This window comes from Macaca thibetana, chromosome X (genome assembly GCF_024542745.1).
Source record: "Macaca thibetana thibetana isolate TM-01 chromosome X, ASM2454274v1, whole genome shotgun sequence".
Lineage (NCBI taxonomy): Eukaryota > Metazoa > Chordata > Mammalia > Primates > Cercopithecidae > Macaca > Macaca thibetana.
Genome location: NC_065598.1, coordinates 19,196,895 through 19,224,265, shown reverse-complemented (window position 1 = coordinate 19,224,265; position 27,371 = coordinate 19,196,895). Strand labels below are relative to the sequence as shown.

The 27,371-nt window shown below is 44.3% G+C and overlaps 1 protein-coding gene across 15 annotated transcripts in view; it reads left to right on the top strand.

The window, feature by feature from the left end:
- The window catches only part of SH3KBP1 (SH3 domain containing kinase binding protein 1), a 363,386-nt gene that overhangs the window by 306,311 nt on the left and 29,704 nt on the right, over positions 1 to 27,371 (top strand). For all 15 annotated transcript variants that reach the window (XM_050776630.1, XM_050776634.1, XM_050776625.1 and 12 more), the window contains one exon: positions 16,509 to 16,594. In XM_050776630.1, coding sequence (XP_050632587.1) covers positions 16,509 to 16,594 — 86 coding nt within the window. The remainder of the gene's footprint in view (positions 1 to 16,508; positions 16,595 to 27,371) is intronic.

Sequence of the window (27,371 nt, the reverse complement as noted above, 5' to 3'; positions counted from 1 at the left end):
TGGTTCTCAAACTCAAGCATGCCTCCGAATCACCTGGAGAACTTGTTCAAAACAGATCACTGGGTGCTATTCCCACAGTTGCTGACTCAGTAGGTCTCGGGTGGGTCTGAGAATTTACATTTTTAAAAGCTGCTGGTGGTGGTGGTGGTGGTGGTGGTGATGGAATCCACACCGTGACAGCCATTGCTCTAGATTCTTCCAAGTTGTTGACGGTGCTCGCCCCTCCTTGCCTGGCTGCCTCTCAAGCGCCTGCTCATGCTTCAGATTTGAGAGCCCCTGTTAGCATGCCCTCCTCTGGAAGCCTTCCCTTAGATCTCATGATTGCTCTCTCCTCCAAATGCCTGCCACCCGTGTTTAGCCTAGTGCTGGGCCCCATGCTGTGCTACTTGGGATGCAAACACCCCCGGACTTCTTCACCAGATTTAAAGCAGATCAAGAGTGTGTTTTGTCATCTCCACATGCCTTACGGTGTCGAGCATATGGTAGTGGCTCATTTAACAAACACTTGTTGAATGCCATGGTTCCTTAAAAGAGGGGGAGGTGCCAGTACTTATATTTTGTTCAATTTTGCCTCTCCTGTCGTCCTTCCCAGCCTCTGTACAAGCTCTTTAGTATGTGTATCTTACATTCTAAGTAACCTATTATGCCGTGGATTGCCACACAAAAACACTTTTAAAAATCAGAGAAAGGCTTATTGTTCCTTGATACTTAATGCACTTTATGTTTTTTTGCTAAGCAATTACATTGAACAACCAACCTGTATATTGGTTTATGAACTTGTTTTGTTCTGCCAAATTAGTGGAGGTATGAATGTTAATTCAAATAGTTTTGTGTCAGTGGTCCTCTGGAGAAAGGGTATTGTGTTCTGTGTGAACCCAGATCTTCACCAACATTTACCTGACCAGGTGAATGGATGGCTAGATGGACGATTGAATGCATGGACATGTAGTCACTGTAAGCAGCACTCGTTGGGAGCTAGGCATTGCCACTGCAGCTGCAGCGTCCGGGCTCACGCTGCTTCTAACCAGCCAGAAATCTTGCTGCCAAGTGCGGCTTTCAGAGGAGAGTAATTTCTTTCTCTTTAAACAGGAGCTAGCATCTTTCAGAAAAAAGGAATACTGTGTATAAGTTTAGGAAAAGCATCATCACTTTTAGATATATTCACTTAACAAAAAATGTATTACAGAGCCGGGCGCAGTGGCTCCTGTCTGTAATCCCAGCACTTTAGAAGACCAAGGTGGAAGGATGACTTGAGGCCAGGAGCTCGAGACCAACCTGGGCAATATAATAAGACCACATCTCTACAAAAAAATTTTTAAAAATTATGTAGGCACGGTAGTACACATCTATAGTCCCAGCTACTCAGGATGCTAAAGTGGGAGGATTGCTTGAACCCAGGAGGTTGAGTCTACAGTGAGCTGTGATGGTGCCACTGCACTCCAGCCTGGGCAACAGAGTGAGACCTTTCCTCCATAAATATATATATATATATGTGTGTATATATATATATATGTATTTATATTTACAAATACATATTTATATTTATAAATATAAATGTATATATTTACAAATACATATTTATATTTATAAATATAAATGTATATATTTACAAATACATATTTATAAATATAAATATATATTTAATATATGTATATATTTTGTATATTTATATACATATGTTTATAAATATATATGTCAATATATAAATAAATATAAATATATATAATATATAATGTAATTTATAAATGTATATTAGTATAGTAACAAAATCAGTTGGACATTGTATATTATATATGCAATTGATATATATTAATGTTGGACATTAATATATATTTATATATTTCTAAATATATAAAAGCTACATATTACAAATATATATTCATATATTCATATATAATATATATTGTTATATATTATATATGTTATAAATATATTTTTATATATTGTTAATATAAATGTATATATTTAGAAATATATCATTAATATATATTAACTATATATTTATAAATATATATTTATATATTAGCAATATATATTTAGAAATATACGAATATATACCATTAATATATAAATATATGTTAACAAATATATAAATATGTGTTAATAAATAGTATATTTATATATTTATAAGTATACATATATAATATATTCATATATTATTACTATTAGCACAATATTAATAATTATGTTATTAACATTATAATTAATTAATTATATAAGTCCTGGTCAGACCCAGGTGTTCCAGTTCACAGTTTTTAGGAATTATATCTAGGAAAACCAGAATGACATCAGTAAGCAGTCTCTGTTCAGTCTGAGCAAGTGGAAATGCACATGAAGGCTCTTACAGTGATCGCTCTCTTCCTCAGATAGTAACATACTTGACCTTTAGTAAGAATGTTCTCCCCACTTCTAGAAAGTAAGTTCATATGGAATTTCAACAGGAAGAAAAGACTTTCAAAAATGTAATACCAGCATTGATTTAAAAATTCAATGGTGGGCTGGGCACGCTGGCTCATGCCTGTAATCCCAGCACTTTGGCAGGCCGAGGCAAGTGGGTCACCTGAGGTCAGGAGTTCAAGACCAGCCTGGCCAACATGGTGAAACCCTGTCTCTACTAAAAATACAAAAAATTAGCCAGGCGTGGTGGTGGGTGCCTGTAGTCCCAGCTACCAAGGAGGCTGAGGCGGGAGAATTGCTTGAACCTGGGAGGCAGAGGTTGCAGTGAGCCAAGATTGCACCATTGCTCTCCAGCGTGGGCAACAAGAGTGAAACTGTGTCTCAATAATAATAATAGTAATAATAAGGTGTATTAGCAATTGAATAAAAATGAGTTCCTCTGTGAGAAGAGTTCCTGAAACTTGGGGGAAGAATCCAAAAGAAGAAAAAACCCAAGGAAATGCTGGAGAGAGGCAGGCTGCCCTTAGCTCTAGTAATTGCAAGCAGTGGAAGGCAGTAAGCAAGAAACGTGAGGGGCAGGGCAGGTGTGTACCCTCAAAAGGAAATAAATCTGATAGGGAAAGAGATAGAAGCAGCCTGACTAGTCCAAAGCGGGCTTGTTAATCCTCCCGAACTCAGACATCCCAAAGCATAAGGATTGGTAATTTTCTTCTCAAAGAATAGAGAGGCTAGAGCAGGACCGTCACTCTGAGTTGGGGAGCTTTGCCTTTCTTCCGCTGTAGCATATGCTCTCTGAGTGGCCAGGGGCAGGTGTCAGGGAGCCTTGAGTTAGAGATGTGGGGAGAAGGTCTGGGATGAAGGAAAGGAAGTGAGGCCGGCAAGGATGGAGTGGGAGCAAGGTAAAGTCGATGGCTGGAAGGAAGCACAGGAGATGGTAATCAGATAGGGGAGGTCAGTGCTTACAACCTTGGAGGTGGGTTTGTTTGGAAGATGAAAATATTTGCAATGGTTGTGGCCACAAATGTGGGTGACTGAAGATGAATGAATGAAGGTCATAGAACTGAAGATACCAAGGAAGGAGGGGCCGGAGTTGGGGATGGATCACCCACGTGGTCACCATAGGCTCAGGAAGATGGCAAGAGCTGGAATCAGGGAGGCCAATGTTCTACAAGCCAGTGTCCTCCCATGGGTGCCGGTGTGTTCTGGGAGTTGATGATAGTGACAAGAAGGGTTTGACAGTGTGGTAGCAGGTGGTGTGAGCCTGCTGGCTCCATCCTCTGTCGGGCAGAGCAGAGTTAACAGATTTTGCTTTGGCTGGTGGCTGAGAATGTCAGGGTGGAAGCAGACCATTCAATGAGAAGGTTCCAGATATGGGGGAGTTGGTTACTATGAATCAGACATCCCAGAGCTCACTGTCCATTGACTTTACATGTGGAAACATGTGCCCAGGAACTGCTCTCAAAGATAGGCAGTTGGGTGGTGGACCCCAGGATGTGGGTAGGAGGACCAGTGACTTTCCAGACCTGTGCCACTTGGAGATGACCTATTGCTTTAAATGTTAAACATACCATGTAGCCTTCTTGTGAAGGGCTGGAGGCTATACCGAGAGAATTGGAACATAGGATAAGGGGAGGGGCAGCATGCAGTGGAAGCTCTTTTTTTTTTTAACCTGCAGTGATGCTGGAGCACTGGATTTCAGAGAAACACTGGGAGTTAAATGACTTATGAGTTCTGAGGCATTTTAGCTTGAGGCAAAGATTAAGTAAACATTTATATGCCAAACATCAACTAAGTGCATAGGGTAGGGCAGATGTCTCTCTTGGGACCAACTTAAGAGCATGGAAGTTAACTTTTTCTTTAAATTTACCAAGGCATGTTGGCTTAAGACCTTGGGGTTATGATGTACCAGGAAATAAGCTTCCAGGTACTGATCACTCAGTGAGGTGTCCAACTCCCATGCCCACCAAAAGAAAGCATTAGAAAAGACCTCTTTGCTTTTATTAGGCATAAACTAATCAATCCATTAATCAAAAAAGAGGAAGAGAAAGCTAGTGAGTGCATGCAATGTTCCCTAAGTCAGCAGATAAACTGTATACTTGGATCATTTTGAATTGGGATTACTCAGTTGTTGTGAATTTCTTTCTAAAGATTTCTAGTGATTCCTTGTGTGATTTTTGTGTGTTTCCCTCCTTTAATACAAATCAGGATGAAGATGTATCTTTGGAGAATTCAGGAGGGAGGTCCTGGCTAGAAATTACAGAGGTCGGCTTGGTGCAGTGGCTCACATGTGTAATCTTGGTGCTATGAGAGGCAGAGGCAGGAGGATCACTTAAGGCCAGGAGTTCTAGACTAGCCTAGGCAACACAGAGATATCTACAAAGTTTTAAAACTTAGCCATGCATGGTGGTGCATGTCTGTAGTCCCAGCTACTTGAGAGGTTGAGGTGGGAGGATCACTTGAGCCTAGGAGTTCAAGGCCGTAGTGAGCAATGATTGCACCACTACACACCATCCATCCTGGGTGACAGAGCGAAACCCCATCTCTAAATAATTAAAAAGAAAAAAAAAAGCAATTCAGAGGTGGATGTCATTGACTTATAGATGGTAGTTACAAGCATGGAATAGATATGACCACTTCAGGAGATTATGGAGAAGAGGAGAAGGAAAGAGTAGAGACAGCAAGAGGGAAAATCACTGTGTATAGGGTGGAGGAAGGTCTAGGAGCCATCCAAAAGGGTAGGAGGAGTGTGATGTCATGGAAGCTAGAAGGAGGAAGTGTGGAGCAACTACTGATCAGCGGTGCTCACACCTGGGCGTGTATCTGAATCACGGGTGTTTGGGGTGCTTGTTGAAACACAGATTGCTGGCACCCCAGGTTTGTAATTCAGTAGGTCTGAATTAAGGCCTGAGAATTTGCATTTCTCCCAAGTTCCCAGTGCTGCTGCTGCTGCTACTGGTCAGGGGACCACATTGTGAGAACTGCTGCCATCTCGAGAGCCAGGGACAGCTAGGCTTTGCTCATTAGTTGGCCCTTGGTGATCCCAGTCGAGCAATTTCCGTGGAACAGTTGTGGGCAGGAGACAGATTTGGGGTGAGTTGAAGAGAGAATGGGCAGGCGGCCAAGAGTGGGTACATTTGTCTTGTGAGAAATTGGCTATGGAAAAAAGGGGGAGAATGGGTGCTAGATATAGATTCAGGAAGGAAAGAAAATTTGTGTGTGTGTGTGTGTGTGTGTGTGTGTGTGTGTGTGTGTGTGTGTGTGATTCATTTGTTTCAAATACTCGTTAAGTGCCTACCTTTGCCCAGGTCCTCTTCTAGGTAGTAGTTAACTATGGTAACCAGGCCCACCCACTGCTTGCTTGGGCTTTGGGGCCAGGCACACTGGGGTTGAAACCCCACCCCTCTTCTTAGATACCCTGTGACTTTGGGCAAGGTGCTCACCTCCTTGAGTCTCACTCAGTTCCCTCCCCTGCAAAATGATACCACAAGGCCTACTTTGCTCAGATGTGGAGAGTTTAAACAAACTGCTCCACCTCAGGGGCCTAGCTCGTTGCCTGGCAACTTGAGAGGCACTCAGCAAATCTGTGACCTCCATGGGAGAGGGGTTCCTGCGTCAGACTCTGGAGCCCCAAGGGGGTGGAAAAGTGGACATCCTCAGGGTGAAAGGATGAGTGGCCTCCCCCAGCTGCAGCAAGAGCCAGGACCCAGGGAAGGCTAGCAACTGATAGAAGGTAGTCCCGCAGGTCACAGGCGTGGGGGAAAGCACCTTGTCATACTTTAGGGACATCTGCATGATTTGCTGACCTCATTCCATTTGTACATATTATCTTCTCTCACTCTCTTTCCTTCTACCCACACATAAAGTGAACCAACCATAGTGACGGGATTTAGCCTCGACCCAGACTGAGTCACATTGATTTTCCTGCCACTGATGACCAGAATCAGGCAGTGAAACAGTAGGAAATGTTAACACCTCATGCATGCATTGTACTAATTGGTTTCTATAATGTGTTTTTCATGGGCTATGTCTTTGAGTAGTACTGTTCTTCCACATGGCACCCTGCAGACTTTTCTCACAATCACACCGTGATGAATTCTCCCTCCTCCAGACACTGCTGAAGATGGGGGCTCAGCATCTTTAAAGCCCCTTGCGCCCCTTTGAGATGTCAAGCTGTGGGTTTGCAGGTGACGTCTGTGGATGTCATCATCCTTGTGCCATAGTGGATTGCAGGGCTTGTCGGGCCCTGGATGGGCTCTGGAGAGAGGCCCGCTTCCAAATATATTTGCAGAGTCTGCACAAGGAACAGAAATTTGGAGGGGAATTGAGTGAGCACTTTCCCATCACCTCCCAGCGTGTCTTCACCATCTATAAATAGCCAAGCTTGTTTGTTCTCATCCAGACAAGGACGCACGACGCAAAGGGATAGCTGCCAGGAAAACCACTCTGGTTTCTGCTTCTTGTGCCCCTGGCCTCCCTCTGCTTGTCCCACATTTAAATGGTACCACTTTTTCAGTCCAAAAGTTCCTGTGATTCCTGGGACATTTTTGGCTACCAGGTGCGTATGTGGGGACTCATAGCAGGTAACAGCAGGACCTTTGGATCTGGATTTCTGGGAAAGGGAGGGAGGCTCCTCCTGCCCTCCATCTGAGGAGCAAAGGAAAACTGGGGTTACTGATACTCCCATTTTGTCCTTTCCTGATGGAAGGATCCAAGTTCCATGGGCAGTAACATCCCTCCTGGGGCAGAATGCTTCTGAAGGACTGGCTTTGCATCCGCCGTCTTCACAGATGGGTGGGGCCCTCTTGTCATTGTTGATTTGAGAGAAAAACATCTCTTGGAGCATAAAACCTATGCACACGGATGCTTACTTACATTATTGCCATCCCAAATGTGGTAGGTAAAGATTGGACTGGCTTGGCATGAGGAACTTTCCATCTGGTTCCAGCTCTGCCACCAATCAACTAGGTGGCCTTGGGTATATCACTGCCCACTCTCAGAGCACAGGACCTTTGTCTGTAATAAAATGGGGGCTTCAGCTGGGTACTCTCTACCCACCTTTAACAATCAGAGCTGAAGTCTGAGATGTTATGAGTAGGCAGCCAGGAGAGCAGGAAGGGAGTGCTCAATTGCATTGGCCTTGCATCCTCAGGCTTACCTGACTGAACAGGGCCACAGAGATAAACAATGAGACACAGTAGTTTTACACTAGGAGGGAGTACTAAGCAAGGTTGCAGAGTTGGAGAAAGAAAGAAGATAGGTTCTCAGGTGACAGGTGCTCTAAAATCTCAGACTTCACTGCTGTACATCCATGTAACCAAAAATCACGTGTACCCCAAAAGCTATTGAAATAAAATAAAGTAAAAAGTTGTCATAAAAAAAAAGAAGATAGGATAATTCGAGTGGTTTCTCTAGCATCTGCACATTTGACGTCCGTTATCATCCGTTCCCAATGCAATGAAAAGTGATGACAAATAGAGGATGTGTGGGGTGTGCCTCAGTGGTTTCCTAAGCACAGGCAATGGGGTGTTTCTGTTTCTCTTCCTTTCCTTTTCTTCCCAGCTTTCTTTCCCCCTTGTCAAATTTTGTAGGCAGTTGAAGCCCAAACACTTGCACCTCCTTTCTGGGGTGTGGGGTGGGGACTGTCAAAGAGTCACCATATGGACTTGGAATCTTTGGTTCAGTAGGAATCGGTAGATTTGCTCTTTCTCCCTTCACCCTTGCTCACCTCCAAAAGGTTTATGGGTTCTTTTTGGTATTTTTGTGTGTGTGTGGCTGCTGTTAGTGCTACTGCTAATTTATTTGTTTGTTTGTTTGCTTGCCTTGGCTTCCTGTGCACTTCAACACCTTGTCCGTACCACATGTCTTGGCTTAACTGTCCCAATGCAGGCTAAATTGGGCTGTGCCACTGGCTGAGTTCATGGTCTCGAGAGATGCACATGGTGCATCTTCCACATTCCCGTCTGTGCATGAGCCCCATCTTATATCTTGGGTCTGAGTGGGAAGAACAGGCCCCTCTGGATAGGTCGAGTGCATGATTTTTGTTTATTATTAGTACTTTTAAACTGAGAGAGGCAAAAGTAAACTTACTTAGCTGGCAGTGAGTGAGCCGGGGTGACACAGGCTGCCTGGCATCCTTGATGACTCCCTGTCCCCAAGGCCAGATCCCCAGTCTGGAAGACCAGAAGGCTGACTAAAGCAGCTTCGAGAAGGAGTCAAAAGCTTGAGCTCTGGAGTTGGACTTAATAGGCCCAATTCTAGACCCTGCCACTTTACTGCTTTTATGACCCTTAATCAGCAAGTGACTTAATTTCACTGAGCCCCAGTTTCCTTATCTATATAATGAAAACAAGGGTGTCACAGGTGGGGTTCTCTAGAAGGCATACCCTGAGCCAGCTTTTGGCATGAAGATATGTTTTAGGGTTCAATACCTGTGAAGCAAAAAAGAAGCAGGATTGAGCGGAGGGAGAAGTCATGATACAATACTGGCTCAAAAAGCCTTGGCCAAATCCACGGGAAGTTTTAGAGCTAAAACAGCCCATCTGAGTCATCCCATGTTGGGCTGAAATGGCTGAGACTTTGATACCATGGAGTGTGGGCTGCCCTGGAGGGGAGGGAGTGCCTTGGCTGAGGAGCCTCTCTGCAGCTGAGATGGTCCCTGGAAGAGCTGACAACTGGCAGCTGCCTGCTGATAGCACTCCCAGCAGGCAGTAGGGGCAATGAGCCCTTCACTCAAGGGGTTGCACATAGTAGGTACCTCAAGGGGTGGTTGTGAGGATTGAGTACTTAAAGCATGCCTGTAATCCCAGTGACTTGAGAGGCTGAGGCTGGAGGACTGCTGGAGGCTAGGAGTTTAAAACCAGTCTGGGCAACATAGTGAGAGCACCATCTCTACCAAATTAAAAAAAAAAAAAAAGTAGCCACACATGGTAGCATGTACCTGTAGTCCCAGCTACACAGGAGACTGAGGCAGGAGGATCACTCGAGTCCAGGAATTCGAGGCTACAGTGAGCTGTGATCATGCCACTGCACTCCAGCCTGGGCAACAGAGTGAGACTTTCTTTCTTTTCTTTTTTTTTAAGTGCTTATTCTAGTGCCTGGCACATGGTAGGCATTCAGTAAACAGTAGCTGCTGCTGTTATTTCTTTTTTCTTTTTATTTTTTCATTCTCAAAGGAAGTGAGCTGCTGTTATTTCTATAGGATCATAGGTTCTACTTATACCTGGTGGGGTGCTTGGGCTCGTCAGTCTCTTCTCTGTGATTTAGGTTGCTGTTTGAGTAAAACAAGGAGACTTTTAGCCGTACTTGCCTATCCAAGTCATGTGTCCTAAGTGTCCATAACGAAAACTGCTAGGTAAAATATAAGAATATTGCATTACTTTGATTTAAAAACCAGAAACAAGTAAGGGCAACTTTCTTCTGATGCCTTTGGATATATGGTGGTATCTCCTGACTTCTCTTATGTTCTCCTTTTAGTTAACAGCTGTAGGCATAGAAACCCACAACAGCTGTAGACAGAAACACTTGCAGGAGCTTGCAAATTACAAAAGGATGGGTTTTTTCCTTTTTCTCTGAATTTAATAACATCCCTTTTGCCAAATGGTACCCACATGCTGGGCAGACTGAGGAGAACGAGGACTGTTGAGGGGCTGCATCCTCATTGGGTGTCAGCCGCTCCAGACACATGCTTCACAGAATTTCAGAAATTTTGGTATTTTTCAGAACTGAAATTCATTAGCATTGTTCTAAGAGTCTATAAATACAGTGAAAGGCATTTACAAATAGACATTGTAAAATGCTTGCACACCCACAGTCTGAACACTGTCAAAACACCAGCTGCAGCTTCCATACTTGGAAGGATCAGAACCTTTTTTAAACTTCACCTACTGTGTTTTCAAAATAGGCTTGCTTCTGGCCCTGTGTCGAAGATCATTTCAACTTAAGCCTGTGTCTGGTGCTCGGCATGAGGGATCGGGGCTCAGTTGGAGAGACTGGAGGGATCCCACTCCCCTTCCTATCAACATGTGGCCGGTGCTTTAGAATTTGGGGAGGAGTTGGTCATGGATGATTCGTTCCTATTTCTTCAGGATAGTCCCTTGCGGTTCAGGCTATCGGACCATCTGTGTGGGGCCTGCAGGCAAATCCCAGAGATGTAAAACACTCTCCTGAGTCAGAAGCCCCTCCCTGACAAGGATTCACCCCAGGTCACACTAAATGCCACTTGAGGGGCAGCCACCTTGGCCAACTTAGAGCATAATAGTTTTTTCCTTTGATCCAGTGCCATTAGAACAATGCTCCTAAAATTGGGGATACAGCATCTAGTAGCTACAAGTAATGTGCACCTTTGCTTTTCATTCGTGTGGTATTCTTTATAATTTTAACAGTTGCAAAGACAAAATGCCCTTGTGGCAACGGTTTTCCACTGATAGCCATTGTCGTCGGCTATTTTTTGTTTCTTATGATTTCTCAAACAGGGATGTTGTATTAGTCTGAGTGGCTTAAACAACAGAATTTATTTCCTCACAGTTGTAGAGGTTAGAAGTGTAAGATCAAGGTATGGGCAGGGTTCGTTTCTTCTGAGGCCTCTTCTAACAGCCTCATTTTAACTTAGTCACCTCTTTTAAAGGCCCATCTCCAAACACAGTCACATCTTGAGATATTGAGGGGTTCCAACTTCAACATATAAATTTTGAGAGGACACAATTTAGTCCATAACAGACATATACATGGGGATCTGCAAGAATTTGTTTTTTGTTTGAAAAGTGTTGACACATTACTCAAGTCTATGGTCTGAATGTTTATACCTCACCCTCCCACAAATTCACCTGTGGAAATCCTCACTCCCAAGGTGACAGAATAAGAGGTGGGGCCTTTGAGAGGTGATTAGGTCATTGGGGCAAAGCTCTCATGAATGGGATTAATGCCTTTATAAAAGAAACCCCTCTGCCTTCCACCACATGAGGGCACAGTGAGACGGTGTCCTCTGTGAATCAGGAAGCTGGGTCCTCATCAGGCAAAATCTGCTGGCACCTTGACCTTGGACTTCCCAGCCTCCAGAACTGTGAGAAATAAATTTATGTTGTTTATAAACCACCCATACTATATCAAGAATATAACTTATCCACAGGTTATTTCCTAAGGTGTACAAGGCCCAGAAAAATCACAATGTTTGCTTATTCATTTAGTTAAACAAAAACTTTTTGTTATACATAAATGTATAAAGCATTGTACTAGGAGGAAAAAAAGTGACAAAATCCCATTCTGAAGAATAAGTGGGGAAGATTACTAGGTACATATATAAATACGAAGTACTGTGATAAGGGTTGGAATACAGAGGTGTGTTGCAGGAAACACAAGGAAGAAAGGTGGATCTCTGAGTGCTAAAAGGGTGAGTTACATTTGCTCAAGTCAAGTGGGAAGGAAAGGAATTCACAACATTGACCAGAGACATGAAGATTTGGAGGCAAAGGAGATGATGAAATGTCCCAGAATTTGCCCACAACTCACAGGACCATATCCACTCCAATCCCCCATCCCAGACTCCAACATTTCTCTAATGTTGAAATTATGGAACGAGAGCTCTAGATAGAACGCCTCTCGGAGGTGATCCTGTTGAAGCTAGCCCACCAGTCATTTTGTTGATGAAGCACCCAAGTTCCAGAGAGATTCAGTAACCCGGCCAAGGTCACACAGGTGATGAAGAGCAGATTTAATTGTAGCACACCTGGCCTGAATTTTTAAGTCTAGGGTTCATAACTCTACCCCTGGCCCGCAAACCAGTTCCCAGGAGAGATGACCTCATGGGGTAACTACTGCCTGGGTGATTCTTAAAGGAGAGTTTGTGAGGCAGGATCCAGGCAATCTCAGCTTTTACCTTGATGATACAATTGGAGAGAAAGGAGAGAGAACATGAGCTGCCTGAATCAGATGAGCCTCTAGTCGCTACTATTAAAAGTAAACTTTAGGCCAGGCATGGTGGCTCATGCCTGTAATCCTAGCACTTTGGGAGGCCAAGGTGGCCGGATCACTTGAGGTCAGAGGTTCAAGACCAGCCTGGCCAACATGGTGAAACCCCGTCTCTACTAAAAATACAAAAATTAGCCTGATGTGGTGGCGCATGCCTGTAATCCCAGTTACTTAGGAGACTGAGACAGGAGAATCGCCGAAACCCAGGAGGCAGAGGTTGCAGTGAGCCGAGATTATGCCACTGCACTCCAGCCTGGGTGACAGAGTGAGACTCCATCTCAAGAAAATAAAATAAATGTAAACTTTAAAAGGAAGGAAAAATTCGCCTATAATCTTATCCCAGAGATTACTACTATTAACATTTTGGACTATTTCTTTCTTATCTTTTTCCTATGTATGATTTGGTTTGTTTTTCACCAGTTTTCCATAGATGTGATCATACTGAATAGCATACAACTTTAGGTATTGAGGGAAAAGTGCATTTATTATACAAATACATAATGCATTCTCATTTCAGAAAATCTGGCAAATGTTCCACAGATGTTTTTTGAGTCCCTGCCATGTTCCAGCTGCTGAACTGGGTGGTGGAAATCACCCATCAGACTACCCAGGAATAACCACTGTAAATTTTCTTCCAGTCTTAAAATCATTCTTCCTAATATGTCAGGAGGGCACATGGGTATATGTGTGCTGCTGTGTGTGTTGTTTTTAACCTGCCTTTGTCCCTTAACATTGCAACATAGGCACTCATTCTTGTTAGTATAAGCCATTTATAAACATCGTTCAGATGGCTATATAAAAGTCCATCAAATATCATAGTTTATTCAAGTGTTTTCCTATTTATGAAAGATTCCAGTTCTTTTCAGTTTTTCTTCATTACAAATAACACTGTGAAAAACACACTGATGCATAAAACCCATTTGGGAGGCGGAGGTTGCAGTGAGCCGAGATCACGCCACTGCATTCCAGCCTGGGCGACAGAATGAGACCATGTCTTAAAAAAAAGAAAAAACTATTTTATTCTTTTATACATATATATATATATATATACACATATATATATAGAGAGAGAGAGAGAACATATATATATAACATATATAGATACTATATATATAACACATATATGTACTATATATATAACATATATATGTACTATATATATATAAAAGAATAAAATAGTTGAGAATGACAATAAAAGGAAAATAAGGGCAGTAAAGTAATAAAGCACAGTAATGCACAATAGGGTCCTCTAAAGTTTCTGGAGACAGGCTCACATTTGATTGGAAGCTTCCAGCTGTCAAATCACAGAGGGAAACAGCAGCTCGCAGATTGACAGTTACCATAATACACAAATAAGCCACATGTTCAGAAACTGCTGAGTTGTTCCAAGATACATGTGATTAACTCATGAGCAAAACTTGATCTCTCTGCCAGCAGCCCCTCTGACTTAATGCCAGCTGCCCACAGGGTATCACCTCAAACCATCTTTCCCTCTTGACTGGAAAAAAAAAAAAAAAAAAAAAAAAAGCCGAGTAGAGTTCACTAGACTCACTGCCAAAGTGCTGTCTCTCTCCTGGGTAAGACATGTGGTCTTATAAGTTTTGGTCTTTGGTGTGTTTCAAAAAGGACAGCGCTGTTTGGCTGTGAGTGTAATTTGTGTTTAGTCTGTTATTTTGAAGGATGGCAGCGCCCAATCCTTCTGGGCTCTGTGGATCCCAAATCATGATATTTAAGGGTCCCCAGGAATGTATTTCTTTATATCTCGGGAAGACTCTTAAAAATGAAAATGCATTTCTGCTAGTAATTCTGCATTTCTGAAACATTTCATTCAGGTTACCTTCAAATTAATGGATGCTGGGGCCCTGACAGTGAAATGTTTTGAAATAAATGTCCTCCATCCTGCCCTTCCTGTTGGCTCGGAATCAGTCTGAGGCAATGGCCCTAGTGGGACCCAAGCTTGGGTAGCCAGGGGATGGAGAGGGAGTCTGCTATGGAAACCTGACCTAGGGGAGCCCACAGCCTTAGGAAGTTAGGGTGAGGCAGGAAATAAAGGTCGTTCTCTGAAGCCTAAGCTGCTTCTCCTTTCCAAGTACAGGAGTTCATGCTCTACCTGAACTTCTATTTCAGCCTAGCTTGGAAGGGCCCAGCCAGCATCATAATGCACACTCCCAGGACAGTCTTGGAGCTGTATTTTCTCTTAGTGGAGGCCAAGCCATTAGGTCCAGGCCTGGTCCCTAGTATTTACACACCTGCCCCTCCTGTGGTGGAGGATGCTTGAAGTTAAGAGGCAGTGTTGTTTGCTTGGGAGTTGAGGAGGACTCACCTCCTTCCATTGGTCTTTTCCTACCATCACAAGAATATGCATGTTGTGCCAAATGCGCCCACAAACACCCCCTTTTTTGAGTCAGGATCTCACTCTGTCACCCAGGCTGGAGTGCAGTGGCACAATCACGGCTCAGTGAAGCCTCAACTTCCCCGCCTCAGCCTCCCAAGTAGCTGAGACCACAGGCACACACCACCACACCCGGCTAATTTTTGTGTTTTTTGTAGAGATGGGGTTTCACCATGTTGCCCAGGCTGATCCCAAACTCCTGGGCCCAAGTGATGCTCCCATCTCTGCCTCCCAAAGTGTCGGGATTATAGATGTGAGCCACTGTGCCCTGCTCACCACGCATTCTTTGAGTGAAAAACACAGCAGTCTGTCTTGTCAGCTCCCTGGTTTGGAGTTCACCCACAGCACCTGCCCTGCCCTGCCCTGACCTCCAGGTATACAGATCTCCTACTACAACCGTCCCTCGGCCCCTCATTGCCTCCCAGACAAAACAAGCCCCATAGTATCGGGCCCAGCAGTCACCCACCTTGCCAGCCTTTGTCCTGTCACTTCTCTCTGAGGACTTCAGGCTTTGGTTCCGGGGACCTTGGCCACACTGGCACACTCACCCACACTGGGGTCATCGCTCAATCACACCTCTTAGGATTATGTCCCCTCTCCCTTTTCCTCCAAGGCTCAAGTGTAACGACACCTCCTCTGTGTGACTCCTACCCTCTGCCTCACAGATATTCTGCAATGACCCACTCCTTTCTTCTCATAGGAGTGTGACACCTGCGTCTTATAGCGTAGGCCATGTGGACCTGTGGCTGGCTGGTTGTCTCTCCCATTTAGACCATGAGCTCTTCCCGAGTAGGCACTACCTCTGAATACCCCCAGCACAAGTGGCACATGACAAGTGCTTGTTGACTAAATCTGGTACTACTCATTGTGAGGTGTAACTTCAGGCCATGGTGGCCTTCAGGGCTGTGAGATGGACTATTTCTGTTACTTTGCTGGGAACAACTGCTCAGCTTCTCTCATTTTATGGGCAAGGATCTTTTCCCTACTGCTCTCAGAGCCCTTGGATAAACTCGTTTGTGACTCATCCCCCCAAAAGGGCACAAAAAGCTGTCTTGTGGAGTAATTTGGAGGAACCTTCTGTTTGTGCATGAGAAGGCTGGGTTTCTTTCATCATCTTGGAGGCCTGTTCCCATCCCATAGAGCTGCTGCTAGCCCAGATACAGAGGGAAGTCACTCGTGTCCTGATGAGCATGGGGCACCCATCCAGGAGCCGTCTAATGTTACAGGCCTGAGCCCCAGCGCCAGCATTCAGGCCGCCAGATCTCAACTCGACACCTTGTGCCTGTCAACAGCCTGGCTGATACCACAGCCCCAGGCCAGAAAACCTTTTTCTCAAGGTTAAAAGTAGCTGACCTTTGACAAGCAGCATTGGCTAAATTCCTTGTTCCTTAAAAGGAAAGCTCCCAGTTATCATTAGCCAGTGTTTATTTGGCCACTGGGCAGGAGCAGGCCCTACACTGCACCCTGTGTACCCAGCAGGAGGATTTGTGACTGGAGGTACATTGGCGAACAGTCATTATTAAAATAGCCATCTTTGAAAACGCGTGCTGGAGAGGGGCGCATCCAGCCTGTCAGCTGGTCCGCACCCCATCCCATGTGGCTAGACAGCTCATTGGTTCTCTGGCTCCCTCACAGGCAACAGTGCCACCCACTCCACACACAGCACACTCATTAACATGTGTGCAGCAAGAAAACTGACAGAATGACAAGGACACACACCAATGATTAAATGTCTGGGCTTGTGTTTTTAATGTAGGGGTGACGGTCCAAAGATTGACTTGGCGGGCAGTTCGCTATCTGGCATCCTGGACAAAGATCTCTCGGACCGCAGCAATGACATTGGTGAGTAAGGACAGTGTTCTTGCTTCTGTTTGCAGAGTTAGTAAAGAACTTCAGGGCCTGGCTTGCCTTCAGCCACCATGATGAGAAGTAATAAAGCCATTGAAATGCCAGGCTGGCACCCTCACTTGGCTTTAGGTGTTACAATTTTGTAAAGAAAGGAAATGATGGTGCTTTCCACATTAAAACACGATGTCTGGGACCTTTCCCCTCCCTAGGAGAAATTCCTTGCAAAATCTCATGAAAAGCAATGATGAGTAAGCCTTTCTGTGAAAGTGAGCATTAGCCCTTAAGTTCACAGTTTCCAGTGATTTGTGTATTTTGTGTAAAAAGGTGAATGGATGCAAATGTGAGATGGCAGGATTCGTTGTTGATACCGCACTTTTGACTGAGTTTCAAATGAGCTTTGGTGTGGTAATTGCCACTTAGTTCAGAACATGAGTGAGTTTTACCAAGGTCAGGATACCACCATGTGATAAATGGGAGGGAGCTGCAGTATGTCTGGGTAAATAAAAGTCAGAGGTCCTTTTGGAGGTGTACATGGGTGGGTGTGAGGCCACCGGTTGTGCTGTTAAGGCCACTGGTGGTCTGACCTGGGTGACAACCCTTTTAAGAAGTCCAGATTCAGGGACTAATTTTTTCTTATTATTTTATTTTATTTTATTTTTTGACATAAAGGCCATTTAATGATAGAAATGTGTAAAAATAATCATAGTGTTTAGCAACAGGCTATCACATTTCTTGGGAAGAGGAAAATGACCTGCGTTAAGAAAAACTTGCAACCATGTGCAATATTTCATTTCAACACATTTTCCCCATCTGCTTAAGCATTTATCCTTTGAGTTACAAACAATCCAATTACACACTTTATTTTAAAATGTACAATTAAATTATTGACTATAGGCATGCTATTGTGCCATCAAATAGTAGGTCTTATTCATTCTTTCTAACTATATTTTTTCTACCCATTAACCATCCCCACCGCCTCCCCACCCCAGCCCCGTACTACCCTTCCCAGCCTCTGGTAATCATCCTTCTGCTCTCTACCTCCACGAGTTCAATTGTTTTGATTTTTAGATCCCACAAATAAGTGAGAACATGCAATGTTTCTCTTTCTGCATTTGGTTTATTTCACTTAACATAATGATCTTCAGTTCCATCCATGTTGTTGCAAATGATAGGATCTCATTCTTTTTTATGGCTAAATAGTATAATTTTTTTTAACTTTACATCTTCTATTTGTACCTATCAAGGTCATAAGTTAACATTCTCTCATATTCTACATAATATAGAAGGCTACATTTTAGAATTTACTTTGTTTTAAGTGAACTTTTTATTTTGAGGTCATTGTAGGTTCACATGCAGTTGTAAGAAGTAATAGAAATCTATGTACCCTTTACTCAGTTTTTCCCCAATGGTAACATCTTACAGAACTATAGTACACTGTCACAACCAGGATATTGACATTGATATGACCTACCAATCTTACTCAGATTTTCCCAGTTTTACTAGTACTTGTGTGTGTATTTCGCTCTATGTACTTTTTTGTTTGTTTGTTTGTTTTTTTTTTTTTTTTTTTTTTTGAGACAGAGTCTCGCTTAGTCGCCCAGGCTGGAGTGCAGTGGCGCGATCTCGGCTCACTGCAAGCTCCGCCTCCCGGGTTCACGCCATTCTCCTGCCTCAGCCTCCCGAGTAGCTGGGACTACAGGCGCCCGCCGCCTCGCCCGGCTAATTTTTTTTGCATTTTTAGTAGAGACGGGGTTTCACAGTGTTAGCCAGGATGGTCTCGATCTCCTGACCTTGTGATCCGCCCGCCTCGGCCTCCCAAAGTGCTGGGATTACAGGCGTGAGCCACCGCGCCCGGCCTGTTTTTTTTTTTTTTTTGAGACAGAGTCTCTCTCAGTGGCCCAGGCTAGAGTGCAGTGGTGCGATCTCGGCTCACTGCAACCTCTGCCTCCCAGGTTCAAGCGATCCTCCCACCCCAGTGCCCCGAGTAGCTGGGACCACAGGTGCATGCCACCATGCCTGACTAATTTTTGTATTTTTTTGTAGAGATGGGGTTGTACTATGTTGCCCAGGCTAGTCTCGAACTCCTAGGCTCAAGCAATCCTCCCACCTTAGCCTCCCAAAGTTCCGGGATTACAGGTGTGAGCCACCACACCCAGCCTGCAATTTTATCATACATGTAGGTTTGTGTATCTACCACCACAGTCAAGACATAGAATGTTTCCATCACCACTAGATCCCTTGTGTTGCTCTTTTTAAGCCACACCCACCTTTCTCCCACCCACCCACTTCCCTAACCTCTGGCAAGCACTATCAGGGATTGATTTAACATGGAAGACAGCTTTCCAGCATCATCTGCTTAGGCCACTCACTTTAGAAACAGATGTGCAATGGTTGGCAGCCCTTATAAGAGCACTAGAGCTCCCAGCATGAGCATTCTGCTCTCCTGCTGCTGTCCCTCTGTTTGGGTGCTGTTTTTCTCTGAACCTGCTGATAGAGTTGCATCTTTGCAACTGCTGACCTGCAGTCTCTGGTCTGGTCTCATGGAGGCTTGCAGGTAGGATGTGTGACTGTGACTGTAAATGCCAAAAGTACTTCCCCTGTTTCCACAAGCTCGTTTACATCCTCAGCCCTTGAGAAGCCCAGTCAGGAAGCATAACCTGATAGCTTGGGCTGATGCAATAACAGAAACTCTGGCCTGCTGTAGCTTTTGATCTGCTTAAAGTGCAGGTGGAGTACAGCAGAGCAGTAATCGGCTGTGAATGAAAGGGGATTGTCAGAATGAGCCTGACTAAGTTCCGGTTCTACCACTACAGTTTCATATTTGGGCCCTGTTTTAAGCCAGGGTGGCTGGTTGGTGAAGGTCATGTGCGAACTCAGGAGGCTGTCTTGTCACCTCCCTCATGTCAATAGGAAGGGAGGTATTCTCCCTCCTCCAGAATATACAGGATAATCTGTCTTGCTTGTTAAGAGCATTCACCTTTGACCCTTACATTCTTTGGGTCTGGAGATGTCTATGATCACTATCATGAAAATATGCATCACATGTTTTTCAGTCTGACGAGCTAGTGTGAAAATATTGGGGGTATTGATGGGGGAGGTTCGTCTATAGAAGCTTTTCTTGCTGTGGAACTAAGCACAGTTGCATATATTTGGGAGCCCAGAAATAGAGCACTGAGGTTTGGTTCTCTCTCTCTCTTTGCCGCAAAGACATTAATCCTAGAAGACTATAACTTCTCAAGTTAATGATTTTTCTTTTGTCTTGAGATAGTCTTGCTCTGTCCCCCAGGCTGGAGTGCAACGGTGCGATCATTGCTCACTGCAGCCTCCAACTCCTGGGCTCATGCAGTCCTCCCACCTCAGCCTCCCAAGTAGCTGGGATTACAGGTGCGCACTACCACACCTGGCTAATTAAAAAAATTATTTTTGTAGAGACAATGTATTCCTATGTTACCCAGGTTGGCCTTGAACTCCTGGTTTCAAGTGATCCTCCCACCTCGGCCTCCCAAAGTGCTGGGATTACAGGTGTGAGCCACCATGCCCAGCCTCAAGTTAACAATTTAATGTATATTTTATTTGCATTGTAAGAAATAATGATTGACAGTCACATGATCAATAAATACTTGAGTACCTACTACTCAAATGCAAGGCTGGCTGGAGACTGAGGCCTTCACACATGGGCTCTGCCTTCCAGGGGCTTTGGATCCTTTTGGGTCCCTAAGATGGCAAATGAAAAGTTAAATAGCACTGTAGGTCTGTATAATGACTGAGTGGTAGAAAGTAATGCTGGTCGGAGGAGAGAGTGTTCCCTGGGGCCCAGGTTGTTGGAACAGGCTTTATAAAGGGGGACAGATTTGTCTGTATCTTGAAGTTGGATTTGCTTATGTGGGGGTACTGGAGGTGGTCAGGAAAACCATGTGGGGAGTGTTGACCAGCCTGGCTGTGTTTGAGGGTTTGTGCTGGGAAGGAGGGAGGGCTATCCTGTGTATTAGTCCATTCTTGTATTGCTATAAAGACATATCTGAGACTGGGTAATTTATAAGAAAAGAGGATTCTGCAGGCTGTTCAGGAAGCGTGGCAGCATCTGCTTCTGAGGCCTCAGAATGCTTCCAGTCATGGCAGAAGGCAAAGGAGGAGCAGACACTTACACCCAGATCTCAAGAACTCACTCACCATCATGAGTACAGTACTAAGGGGATGGTACGAAACCGTTCATGAGAAATCCACCCCCATGATCCAGTCACCTCCCACCAGGCCCCGCCTCCATTGGAGATTACAACTGAACATGAGATTTGGGTAGTGACACAGATCCAAACTATATCACCCTGGAATTGTAAGTACGGACTGTATTGAGTTTGAAGGAGATGGATTCGTAATTTATTCTGTAAGCAGTGGTGATCATTGATGGTACACCAAAGTGACAGGATCAGGTCTAAAAATTCAGATAGTAACTGCTGGAGCTTTGTGAGACGAATCAGGTGAAGGAAAGATGGGTGTCAAGGAGTCGGGTTATTTGATACTTGGGGTGAGAGGCAGAGAGCGCCAGAATGAAGCTGCTTATGAAAGGATCAGGAAAGAAGAGATAGATGTGGAAACAGCAATACAGGAGAATTACTGCCAGGCAATATTGTCAGACAGTAGGTTGGGTTTGGGAATGGGGAGGAGGAGAGAATGATTTGTTAGTCTTGACATTTTAGGGTCGGGTGACTGGAGAATCCAGCAACATGGGTAGAAATGAGCATGTCAGGAGGTGGAGCTGGTTTGGAGGAAAACGTGATTAGTTTAGTTAAGCATGTTGGCTCTGAGAGTGGGCCAGACATGCCCGTGTCAGTGCCAAGTGGAGGCAGGGGGTAAAGGGCTGAGGCTCGAGAGGTTGGCAGGAATTGCAGGTAGGGGTTAGGAGCTTCCCAGTGGCCGGAGAGAAGAGGGCAGGAGTGGCCTCTGCAGACCTGGGTTTGAGTGCTGAATCAGCTGCTTCCTAGCTGAGTGGCCTTCTCCAATTTCCACAGACTCTCTGAGCTTCAGCTTCCGTATCTATAAAGAATACTAACATCTCTACTGGTCAGGTGGCTCATACCTGTAATCTCAGCACTTTGGGAGGCTGAGGCAGGAGGATTGTTTGAGCTGAGGAATGTGAGACCAGTCTAGGCAATATAGTGAGACCCTATCTCAACGAAATTTTTTTTTTAAATAACCAGATGTGGTGGCATATGCCTGTGTTCCTAGCTACTTGGGAGGCTGAGGTGCGAGAATCACTTGAGCCCAGGAAGTGGAGGTTGCAGTGACCTGAGATCATGCCACTGCAGTCCAACCTGGGTGACAGAGTGAGATCCCATTTCAAAATAAATAAATAATAAATAATAACGTGCAGCAGTGACTCACACCTGTAATCCCAGCACTTTGGGAGGCTGAGGCAGGAGGATTGTTTGAGTTTAGGAGTTTGAGACCAACCTGGGCAATATAATAAGACTCCATCTCTACAAAAAAAAAAAAATTGGCCAGATGTGATGGCACATACCTGTGGTCCCAGCTACTCAGGAGGCTGAGGTGGGAGGATCACCTGAGCCCAGGAGGTCAGTGCTGCAGTGAGCAATGATCATGCCACTGCACTCCAACCTGGGTGACAGTCAGACCCTGTCTCAAAAAAAAAAAAGGCCGGGCGCGGTGACCCAAGCCTGTAATCCCAGCACTTGGGGAGGCCGAGACAGGTGGATCACAAGGTCAGGAGATTGAGACCATCCTGGCTAACACGGTGAAATGGTGTTAGCCAGGTGAAAAAATACAAAAACACGGTGAAAAAATACAAAAAACTAGCTGGGCGTGGTGGCAGGCGCCTGTAGTCCCAGCTACTCGGGAGGCTGAGACAGGAGAATGGCGTAAACCTGGGAGGCAGAACTTGCAGTGAGCTGAGATCCGGCCACTGCACTCCAGCCTGGGCAACAGAGCGAGACTCCGTCTCAAAAAAAAAAAAAAAAATACATGTCTATCAACTTCCTCACCTTGTCTTCCAGAATTATGTCAAATCACTTGGTGGCCTGTAAAAAAAGATAGAAATGCTTATGATTAATGTTATTTGCTTGGAAGTGATGGTTGGGTCAGGAAGATAAAGTCCTCGCTATGAGAAAAGGCAAAGAACCTAGGGCTGAAGACCAAACCCCCACCAAGTCCACATTTAAGGGAAAATCAGGATCTTGCAACATCACAGAGGCCAAGGGAGGAGAGAATTGTAAACAGAATGTCTTTAGGCCCAGAGGCAGGAATGTTCTTTGTAGTTGGATGGGTCAAGGAGAAAAAGACATTGCAGAAGAGGGTGGCTCTCCTCGGGGCTGCTTCTGTAGCATTTGTTCATTGCATTGGATCAAGGAGGAAATTATTTGTACCAGAATGTTTTGTTAGTGATTCAGACAATTGAAGCTGTCTAAATGTGGGCCACAGTGAACAACATAATACAACCCGGAAAACCATTGGAAACCATCAGTGTTAGCTATAAATAAATCTGGGTTTCCGCTTAATAAAGCTATAATTTAAAATTATTATAATATTAAATTAGAGAACATGGCTTTTTCAAATCTTGTGTGGGCAGCTCCCAGCGTCTGTCAGCCAGCGATCAATTAGAATTAAATCAGTTGGTCCAAAACTAACTTGTTGATGTCAGTTTGAGATATTGTTTATATCAAACTATGCAGCCATATTTCAAGTAACATAATAGAAGACATGGACAAACTCCAACACAGGCCTGTGCATGAATAGAAATGAAAATTGTCCAGTTTTCTCTTGCCGATGGAAGAATCTCTGTTCCGATTGAATGGGAGATTACAGGCCCTGAAGTCAAGTGCTATAATGTTTCCTTTTGTTATGCCGTATATTGTAGTTCCCACTGCATGGCAGGATTTATTGTTACACTTCAATGCTCTCGGGATTTTCAGTTCCTTTCCCACTAAAGCACATAGCAACAGGCCTTCAGATAGGAAGCCTACTGTGAAGTAAGCCACCTGTTTTCAACTAATTAACTTAGAGAATGCCCTTGTCATTCCTCCTCAGTTGCCTAGCATCTTTGTTGGAACTGTTGGTTTTTTCCATCTGATCCAAATCTCAAACTATTCACACTTCCGTCTCTTTATGTAGACCCCTCCCCGTCTTCACTTGAGAACTGTGAAGATTTCCTCTCTGTCTTTTCAACTTGACCCACAAAACACACTTTGCACTGTAGTCAGTTTTGGGGGCCAAGTGTTGCTTGCTTTAAAGTCAACAGACTTGGGACATAGAAGTGATTTGGAAGGTATCAAGGCTAACTTCATCTCATGCTCAGATCTCTCACAGATGCCTGGGGCCTATGGTTCCTTTGAACCGGGAAACGTGAAAGTACTTCCCTATGCCCTAGGAAGAGTACTAAGTAAGAGCCAATCAATTTGAGGTTCCGGAAAGGTTCTCAAAGGGGATTATAGTGATGGTTGCACAACTCTGTAAATTTACTAAAATTATTGAGTCGTACAGATAACGTGGGTGAATTTTATAGTATATATAGATTGTACCTCAGTAAAGCTGTTAAAAAGAAAAAAATAAGAGCTAATTGAAATTTTCCTAACACTCACATTGAGGCCCAATGTTAAAATAGATATGCACACCACTGATCAAGTATGGGATTCAAAGTGCCCCTTTGCCCCACTTTTTGTTGTCGTTGTTGTTGTTGTTGTTTGAGACCAGGTCTCACTCTGTCGCCCAGGCTGGAATGCAGTGGTGTGATCTCGGCTCACTGCAACTTCCGTCTCCTGCATTCAAGCAATTCTCCCACCTCAGCTTCCTGAGTAGCTGGGACTACAGGTGCGTGCCACCATGCCCGGCTAATTTTTGTATTTTTGGTAGAGACGGGGTTTCACTATGTTGGCCAGGCTGGTCTCAAACTCCTGAGCTCAAGTGATCCACCCGCCTCAGCCTCCCAAAGTGCTGGAATTACAGTCATGAGCCACCGCACCGGGCCTCCTTTGCCCCACTTTATAAAATAGTCGCGGTTATTTAGAGTAACAACTACTACACTGATGTTTCTGCATCATCTGTAAACTAATTCTTTATATATATAATTACATTTTAGATGTGTTAAGAAAGCTCTCCAGGCTGGGCGCAGTGGTTCATGCCTATAATCCCAGCACTTTGGGAGGCCGAAGGGGGTGGATCACCTGAGGTCAGGAGTTCGAGACCAGCCTGGCCAACATGGTGAAACCCCGTCTCTACTAAAAATACAAAATAAATAAATAAATAAATTAGCCTGGCATGGTGGCAGGTGCCTGTAATCCCAGCTACTCAGGAGGATGAGGCAGGAGAATCGCTTGAACCCGGGAGACAAATGTTGCAATGAGCCAAGATCATGCCACTGTACTCTAGCCTGGGGAGCAAGAGCAAAACTCCATCTAAAAAAAAAAAAAAAAAAAGGGTCTCCAAAACCTAGTAATCATTTTGTAATGTAAACTGTCCCCTTAGGGTGTTAAATGTGTGTATTGTTTTACACCATTTTTAAAAATCAAGGTCCACCTGGACATTGATCTGTAGCTGATTACAACCCTGGTGAAACAATAATCCCAAAGTGTTTGAAAGGCTTAGGAGCGTTTCGTAAGCATGTTTTGGGTAGAACATGTCTTTATAACTTTTAATCCTCTTTGAGGTACAGTGTGAGTACTGGAGCTGTGTGTGGAATATCCTCGTGTTAGAATAATTCCACTAATATAGTGGAGAACAAACCCTCCCCCTTCATCTCCCCTCTTCCATCATTCTGAGGTTCTAGTGTTGAAATAAGAGCAGTGAGAGCAAGCAAGAGTAAGGAAAGAAAGAACTAATATTCACTGGGTGCCCACTAAATGCTTTGTCTATTTTTTTCTCACAGTCCATAGCCCTATGAGGGATGTGTAATGACTCATGGTTTTGCAGTGAAGGAACAGGGAAGAAAGCAAGCTGGGGAAACTGAGCAAGATTATCTGGCTAGTAAGAAATTGGAGTTGAAGTCCGGGCACGGTGGCTTATACCTGTAATCCCAGCACTTTGGGAGGCCGAGGCAGGTGGATCACCTGAGGTCAGGAGTTCGAGACCAGCCAGGCCAACATGGTGAAACCCCATTTCTACTAAAAATACAAAAATTAGCTGGGTATGGTGGTGTGTGCCTGTAATCCCAGCTACTCGGGAGGCTGAGGCAGGAGAATCTCTTGAACCCAAGAGGCGGAGGTTGCAGTGAGCTGAGATCGCGCCATTGCACTCTAGCCTGGGGGACAAGAGCGAGACTTCGTCTCAAAAAAAAAAAAAAAATTGGAGTTGAAGCCAGGTCTCCCTGACCCATGAGCCCAAACTTTCTAGATCCACATCAGCATTTCTCAGCTGCTCTCCCCAAGGGGACATTTGGCAATGTCTGGAGACATTTTTGACTGTCACATCATAGGGGTGGGGGTGGAGATGCTGCTGGCATCTAGTGGGTAGAGGCCAAGGATGCTGCTAACCATCCTCCAGTGTGTAGGATAGCCCCCACAGACAACAAAGAATGACGCAGCCCCAAATGTCAATAGCACCGAGGCCCAGAGAGCCCAGTCTGTGTTAGGAACAGGAAGAGGATAGGCCTCCCCCGCAAGTGCAACTTGTGTTCCCTGGAGTGGCCTGTCTCATTTCCTGAGAATCTCTATAAAACCTAGTTTGAAAGTGTTTCATATACAAAAAAGTAATTATATTTGAAGTACTTAAGCATCAACCAAGGACATGACTGTGACCTTTGTGAGAGAGAGAGAGAGAAAGAGGGAGGGAGAGAGGTAGGGGGAGAGAGAGAGAGAGATCTTAAGGTTTGCAGCAAGTGAAATGATACCATTTGAGTCTGATTTCAAATAGAAAGAGTGTTGGATTTGGGATTAGATATTTGCCAAAGATCAACTACCCAGTGTTTAAACGGGTATTACATAAAAGGACAATAGCAAATTTGATCAATACTAAGTTCTAAATCTGTACTCTGTATGGTAAAGTTATACAGGAGAGCAAGAGAGAGCAATTGTAATAGTGACCATTAACACAGAATTTTTGTGAATGTGACACCAAATCTCTATAAACAAGTGATTACATTCTTACCTTATTTTGCAATTTCTACCTTTTATGATAAGAAATCACTTCTAAGGGTTTCTCATACAAATTTTGAGGAAAAATTCAGATCTCCTGACTTGGGGCTATTGGTTTTTCTGTCCTCTTTTTAAAATACATATCTTAAACTTCCCCTTTTGGAACCAGAGAGCCAGTTATTGGTCCTTGCAGCATGTCAGATCATTGAGCAATTTCTCAGGTTCAACAAGACAAGATAAACTGTGTCCTGCCTGCCATTTAAAAAAAAAAAAAAAAAAACATGAATGACATTTGGAGTGTTCCAGATTGACTACTGGCTGAGCGTGTGTGTGAACAACAGCCACACCTTCCAGCTGTCTCGGGAGTAGTTGCTCAGACATGAGAGCTTTCATTGAAGAGCCGTGGCTGGCTCCTACAGACACTGTCTCCTTACTGGCAACCTTCAGACATGGCCTTTGGGACCAAGGACATTGTTGATGTTACCCGTGCTGAAGAACAGGAGATACGGTTGCTATTGGTCTATAGTCAAGTCTGCGTATGATGGGCTGGGGTGCCCATGTGTGGACGTGTGCAGCTCCGGTCCCTATCTAGGGACACAAATCGTGATCAAACTTAAATTTTTATCAGGAGTAGCTGAAAAGCACGATATATTTCTCAAGTGTGATGACAAAAGGCAAAAGAGATTGTGCTGAGG